This window comes from Juglans regia, chromosome 14 (assembly GCF_001411555.2).
Source record: "Juglans regia cultivar Chandler chromosome 14, Walnut 2.0, whole genome shotgun sequence".
Taxonomy (NCBI): domain Eukaryota; kingdom Viridiplantae; phylum Streptophyta; class Magnoliopsida; order Fagales; family Juglandaceae; genus Juglans; species Juglans regia.
The window spans coordinates 26049198-26056685 of NC_049914.1; the positions used below are offsets into that span (position 1 = coordinate 26049198).

Below are 7488 nucleotides of genomic sequence, written 5' to 3' on the forward strand. Positions count from 1 at the left end.
AGGCCCCCACCTTGAGAAGGCCCCCAAAAGGGAAAACAAATAATTATTGTGATCCTAAAAAATAAATTATAAAAAAAATATTGGTTAGCATAAATGATGAAATTTTTTTTGTCTAAAATAAAATCAATCTTAAATGATAAAATTTGGTAAAAAAAATATATATATAATCAGTAAATATAGAAGTTTTACTAAAAAAAATCTTATTCAAAATATATAAAAATTTCAGACAATAGTAAAATTGAAATAAAAATAACAAACTGATCATATATTACTCTTGAATATTTTATAAAATATGATGTTTATTTTGATATTGATGGCCTTATTTGTTTTCATAATGAAGTATTAAAAAAATATATATATACAAATAATGGATAATACTTTATTTATAGAAAAATTAGATTTTCTTTTAAATTGTTATAGTATTTGTAGATATTACTAATCAAATCAATATTCATATTTGTTTTGTATTTCAGAAAATTTTAATAAAATTTTAATATTTAATATTTAAATATTTTTATCATTTTTAAATTAAAATATCATGTAATTAATGATCGCCTTAGGCCACAAAATACATTGAGCCGTCCTGGTGATAGAATTACTATTCTCTTACTGTTTATTTATTATTTACAGTATATTTTTATTTTTATTTTTTAAAATATTTTTTAACATTTTTAATCATTAAAAAGAAATTAAAAAAATATACAATTTTATTAATAATTATCTTTTTAATTATTAAATAAAATTTAAAATTTAAAAAAAAATACAAAAAGAATAGTGACCTTATGATTATCCTCCGGCTCGGCTGGGTACAATAGCATTGGCAATGGCTGCCAAGGTTCCAAATTTGACTAGAATCTTAATTTTTGGCTATAATATCAACTTTTGACTAGATGAGTCCATATTGGTCTAGCTATCTTAAAATTCAAATACTAATATAATATTATATATTTTAATAATATTTTACAAAAAAAAAATCTTTTGATATTTTACAAATACACTCCATATATTAATTAATAATTTAATTTTTATTTAAAATTATTGTTTCTCAAGGCTTAAAATTATAATTTAATTTAATAATTGTTTCTCAAGCCATAATTTAAAGAATGAAAATTATGCTTTCTTTATATCCCCACCCCTCCACAGTACATCTTTCCTTTTCTTGACCTCTATGTATACAACATGGTTACCGTCTCACTTATCAACCTCAACGAATAAAAGAGAAAATGCAAACCCCTATGATATAATAGATTACAAAAAATTATTTCCTCCACTCCTTTTGATCTTTCTAATTTCATACTTGCAGAGAAATTCGTGTTTTTATAGGTTTCAACTTCAGGCCCATACTTTCATGTGAAATTAAGAAGCTCCGGAGCAATGCAAGACGGACTCAAGGGGCTCCTCAAGCTGACACTTGATTGAGATGGTCTATACAAGCCGTATCCCATGAGGAAGTACTCCAATGGTATCAACATGGCATGAGGCTGCTCCTCTGTTACCATTGACCCGCATGCCTAAACCTGTATGTTTGTTCCCCACACCTCCCAAGTAAATAAAGCTCATTCTCACACTAGCCATATATGAACATAAAACAGGATGGGATAGAACTGTTGCATACCTCAACTAATGCACTATATCACCTATCTAGATTGGAAGTCATGTGGAGAGCCTCTGAGTGAAATGGAGAGTTACCCCCAACAAAAATTAGAGAACAACATTGTAGTTTTCTCAATCCCTCTGTAATGTTAGGTCTCCTGCTAGACGTAAAAAATAGAGTTGCTCCAAATCGCTAGGCATTAGCATGTGTGTGAATCACGTTTTTTAAATGTGAGACTTCAATTATAAAAACACAAGGGCAAGGTAACACACACCATGTAAGACAATCATCTAAAAAGCAGTAAACAATCAAGGAACACATAATCAATAGCACATTTTCTAGAGGATGGCAAATCCTCACTCTGATCAGTTATGAGTTGCAGAAGGCAGCACATATTTGCTCGACAAATCCCTGCACCATAACATTTGGTCACAACCATTAACATAGAAAGTAAGATGAAGATACAACTATTTGAAATAAAAGAAAATATGCCTACAAGTTCATCAACCCAGGAATTGTTGAAAGGCATCTGGTATTCCTCTAGATAGAAAGTTATTTTTTAATGACTTGATGAAAAAAAGAAATGGACTTTAGGTGAAGAAACAGCTTTCAAGAAACATAAGAGCTCCAGTAAAATACAATAAGACACTTGATTCACTACTAAACTGCATCAAACAACCACCTGCAGCCTTTGATCCACCATCCCCCAACGTTTGATTCATTGTCTCCAGTTCTAGTTCTATCTCATTCTTAGCTCATGGTCATCTCTAGTTTGAGTTTGAGGTATTGTTTAATGGTTGGCCAATATTAAAGACTATCCAATATAAATGGCAGCATATTATACACCAAACAGACACCAATCATTCACAATTAGAACAAACCCAACAAAGTCAATTCCCTTATCTCAAGTTGAACCACATTATTAAATTCCTCATGACTGATTTGTTTACTAATTCCCAACAAAATAGTATTCCATTTCTTTGTACTAGTGAAAGGTAGATGCAAGCCATTGTGCACATGTTAAAGGGAAAACTCCCACCATTGGCTAAGCTATTTAGTAAAGGCAGTTCAGACAGGGGATGCTTGCTGGGCTAATTACTAGATTGCTTGTGTCAAAGAAGTTGGAAGAAATATATATGTTATTCTTTCTATATACATGTGTGTGTGTGTGTGTGTGCCTCTTATCTCATCATGAAAATGCCACAAATTTGACACGGGAAGAGATGGATTTAAGTATATAACAACATTATTTTAACTCAATCTGGATTCCCAATAGAAATTAAGACAAAAAGCATCAAGCACAAAAAGCATCAACATATGAGGTTAGGCCAACATTTATAAGATTATAAAGGGTTCATGCATGACAAAAAAGAGCATTGAGTTTATATAAGCCTAACGTACATATACAAGTATATGACATGCCATCAACACAATGAAGTCATGCTTTATATATTCGGTAGTCCCTAAAAAAGAGAAAATAGAAACAGCGAACTAAACGAAATATCAATAGTTGCCCAATAAAATACCAAGCAAATCTATGGCAAATTTAATACACCATAAATACACCATACCATTTCATCCTCAAAAAGAAAAAAAAAATAGCAAAGTATTTACCCAAATCGCACAATGGTAGTGGCAAATTTGTAGTGGCAGATGCTGTATAGCGTAGAGCCAAGCCGATTCGTGGACGAAATTGAAGAACCTTCTGGACGATTCGTGGAATGAAGCCGATTCAACAATTATTTCTCCTTGCAATGCAAAAGAGGAGGTGAGTTAATCACTCGAAGAAGATAAAGTGAGAATCGAGGAAGAGGGAGAGAGGAGACGGCACAGAGAATACACAGAGAAGAGAGAGAGAAGAGCGAGGAAGAGAAACTTACGTTGGAGAGAACGAAGACGACGGCAACCGCTGGAGAGAAGGGGACGCTTGCGGGCTGAGGAAGAGTGACGTCTCAGCAAGAATGGGGCTAGAAGATTATGGCTTGCGGGTTGAAGAAGAAAATGGAGATTATGGCTTGCGGGTTGAAAAAGAAAAGGGCGAATAAAAGAAGAAAATGGCAAAGAAGAGAAGAAGCTTCGGGAGAAAAATAAAACGAAGAAGATAAGGGAGTTTTGGGAGAAAGAAAGGAAAGAAAGATGAAATGGAGGGTTTTGGGGATGAAGATAGAGAAAAACCGAGCGAAAGAATCAGCAGGAAGTCGAGAAATGATAAAATAATAATTTGGTCTGTGAACAGTAGCTTGCCAGATATAGAGATGAGCTAACATATACTATAGTATAAATGTTAAACTTCATAAATTTAGCTAGGCCAATGCAGACGTTTTTTCTCATATTTGCTTCTAATTTACACTTGCATTGGCAAATGGCTAGGCCATTGCCAATGCTCTTAATGCTCGTTAAGAAAAGTTGTCTTGACATGTTCATTGTTAATATAGAAAAAGGTGGGATCTCATATTAAAATCTCTCCTGCCCAAATTAATCACATCTGGTGTTTTATTCATCAGACCGTTCCTTTACTTAATCCGAGATCATTTACAAACATTTTTTGAAGTTTTGTTGTATACACTTTGTTAAATTATATTTATTCTTTTTTTCCTTACTACGAATAACATAACATTTCAAATCGGTGAATTGAAAAGGAAACAATGATTGTACATGAGCTGGGCCATCCCTAATAAATATCGTAAATAATATATAAATTTGAAATTTTTTTCACTCCAAACTAGTAGAAATAAAAGGAAAGAAAACCAAAAGAAAAAGAGAAGCAATTTTGGGTCAGGTCGGAAAATTCCCTTCTTTTTTTTTTCGAAACACAACTATATATGCCGAGTTGCACCCACGGACAGGTCAAAGGGAGAGCGTGTCACCCACTACAAATCTTCTTCCATTGATGCCATGCACAACAACTTAGGGTCCAATGACTCTGACATCTTCAAGATCAACTGACCGGCTTCAACCCAGGGTGGCGCGTGTCCATCACGCACCACCATAGTTTCCTTCCTCCCGTGTTTCCAATGTGTGTTTTCAGTGTCTATTTTTTGGTTTTATTTGAGAGAGAAAATAATTGAAATATGCTATTGGATTTTATGTCCATAACGGTATTGCTTTCTCCTTCCTCCTAAACGGAGGATGGGGGTGGTGTTCACTTCTCCTCCTTTGGAGAATGGAATTTGGATGCGGGTTGGTTTTATCTCTGTTTTATATAGAGAATTATACTCTCTTTTGAGAGTTTCTAGAAGTTAAGATAATACTTGTCACAAAGATATTTGTGTAGGGAAAAGCGTACAATAGATGTTTGTTTGGCTTGTAACTTGAGTCACAGATATAACTTCTCTCATAGAATGAAATGATGTCTATTTCCTATAAAAAAAACTATATATATATGTTGGGAATTTTGATTGAAAAGTAAATCGGGCAACAAAAGTATTCCAATTTGTGTAAAATCATGTCAGGCCAGTCATCAGGTCGGGTGAATAGTATTAAATAAACAATGTAAGTATTTCCATTTTTTCCAGTATTTGATCTAGTCCGTCCTATGATAAGACCGAATGATCGTAAAAGTTTATAATTTGATTAATTATTCTAAATTTTAAAAAATAAAGTTACTGCTATTAAACAACTTTTGTCAACTATCTAATAAAATATTTGACTTTTACTTCTCATGACTTGACGTTTAAATTCATAAAATATTATTATATTATACATATATAATTGTGAAAATAGTTATAAGTACCGTACATACTTTCACTTCTCTTGTTAAGGTATGTGTAATTAATGGTTAATCTCCTTTGGATCGATGCCATACATATTTATTGTATTAATTACATATAACTAATTATTTACCAACCCAAAGAAAAAAGAAAAAACTATTAAAGGGACCTACAATTTTGTTGAACCTCCCGTCTGCATTCCGCCTTTGATAAAACATTTAAAATAAAATCATGTCTCTCTATCCCAAAATATGAGGTAGAAGATGAGGTAGCTATCACTTTGTATATTTCAAAATAATCTGATGTTTGTGTGTTGAGGTGACTTTTACTCTCTTTCTTCTGTTATAAAAATGGCTCTAAATGGAGTCTAATGGGCCAACTCCATTTATATATATAAATATATAAATATACACTAGGTGAAAGCAACGTGCAATGCACGTTTGCTTAGTTTATATATATATATATATATATATATATTTTGTTAAGAACTAATTTTTTATTAATAAGGACATAATAATTTTGGTTAATTAAATAATAATATAATATTTATGTAATTTATAAATAATTACACGTTGTGATATATTATAAAAGAAAAGTATTAAAAGAAGTTATAACATGATCCTATAAATAAACATCGCAAGCCAAATAGATCATTGCATACCAAAATATCTATCCCTGCAGCATCAAAAGTGGTCTTAATTTATAGTTGAATAAATAAATTATTTGATTATGATTAATAATCAACCTAATTGTTTGTTTAATTAAGGAACCATTAAGGATTAATGAAAATTATGGAATAAAATGTACTAACCTGTTTTGAATAAAATGGCATCGGGGAGGTAGTGGAGATAACCAACATGGGGGACTCCATTTTGGATCCCAAAACTTCATCAAATAGAGAAGATGAGCTCAACAGATACGACATGAACTCCATAATCGAGTCGACCTCCACCGCCTGCACATTCCAGATATATAACCACATTTCACAAATTACTCTATGATAATTCATTTTTTATTTAAAATAATTAATCACCGTTAATTATTTTAAAGCTATGATCTAACTTACTTTGGTTGAAGTCATGCAAACAAATATTATAAGTAACAAGTACTATAATATTTCATAATCAGTTCATGTATACGTACATGATTTCAAGATTAATATTGTTTTCTTAAATCAATTAGTTATTTTCAAACATATATATAATTACCAAAATATATAAATTAAATACATTTGTCTTAATCTTTTCTTTTGTATTATATATAAAGCTAGCTAGTGGCCTTTATATATGGAGATGATCTAGATTATTACCATCTGATCAAAATCAATTATTTTTTTGAATGTTTTCGTCTGAGTTTGTAGCATCGCAATATAAACAGGAATTTCAGTGTTCAAGGAAAATAAAGAAACATCATTACGAGACACAAACAAACTTGCCAACAACTACCTGATCCAGGATTGCCAAGGAATGCCATATGTGGGGTTCTTCTGATGCCAACTTTCAGCCCAAGGGTTCTACACCTCTCATCCAAAAGCATTCCCCCTGCCCATTTCCGTAGTTGTACCTTAAGCTCATGCAAACCTACTACATTTGATATTTCATTTTCAAGCTCATCCATCTTAGCTTTAGTTTCACTGCATGCTTCGATCGCTCTTCTCTTCCGCTGCTCTTCAAGATGCCAATTCAATAGTTCCCACAACTTTTCACTTCCTGGGCCTGGTGAGAGATGATTTAGAGGAGTCATGCCCTCCTTCAATTCATCAAATGTTACACCAACTACGATTATTTACAAAGGGAGAATCTTTACTAAGCCAAAATCATGGCAAGCAATTGCAATCCACCAAATGAGTACCAAACAGCAAGATGTAATGGTGTCATTCCATTCTGCATTAATAAGACAGCGCAATATAGAGTTTACCATCAGAAATCCAAATCCCACTTTTAATTTGAACACTTCAAAAAATGGATCAAAAGGTAATAAGAAAAAGCACATTTGCTTTGGCTTCAATAATAGCACCATGACCAAGAAGCAACTATGCAACATCATTGCACCCATTCTTTGCTGCTATGTGCAAAGGAGTTTCTCCATACTGCAAAGCACAGCAATTTGACACACAGGAATCAATAACAAGATCATTAAGTCGTGAGCATAGGCTTAATAAATCCCAAGCATCATTGTAATGTA

General features: G+C 32.4%; 1 protein-coding gene and 1 long non-coding RNA gene across 3 annotated transcripts; both read right to left on the reverse strand.

Moving 5' to 3' along the window:
* Positions 1-1524: 1524 nt before the first annotated feature.
* Positions 1525-3636, reverse strand: LOC108985998. 2 transcript variants are annotated; one of them, XR_004798339.1, is made up of 3 exons: positions 3475-3636; positions 3209-3339; positions 1525-2005 (listed from the first exon to the last, which is right to left on the reverse strand). It is a non-coding gene; the product is annotated as an uncharacterized LOC108985998 (long non-coding RNA). The 2 variants fall into 2 exon arrangements; XR_004798338.1 differs by having other exon boundaries at positions 3209-3342.
* Positions 3637-5889: 2253 nt separating this feature from the next.
* Positions 5890-7249, reverse strand: LOC118344522. Its single transcript, XM_035685453.1, has 3 exons — positions 7222-7249; positions 6750-7053; positions 5890-6259 (listed from the first exon to the last, which is right to left on the reverse strand). The coding sequence occupies exons 1-3, from the start codon at positions 7222-7224 to the stop codon at positions 6195-6197; spliced, it is 372 nt and encodes a 123-aa protein (XP_035541346.1). The 5' UTR covers positions 7225-7249; the 3' UTR covers positions 5890-6194.
* Positions 7250-7488: the final 239 nt, after the last annotated feature.

Excerpts from the sequence above, each read along its gene's own strand:
- LOC118344522 (XM_035685453.1), bottom strand. Across the intron at positions 6,260-6,749 it reads CCTTGGCAATCCTGGATCAG|GCGGTGGAGGTCGACTCGAT; the intron begins GTAGTTGTTGGC and ends TGGAATGTGCAG.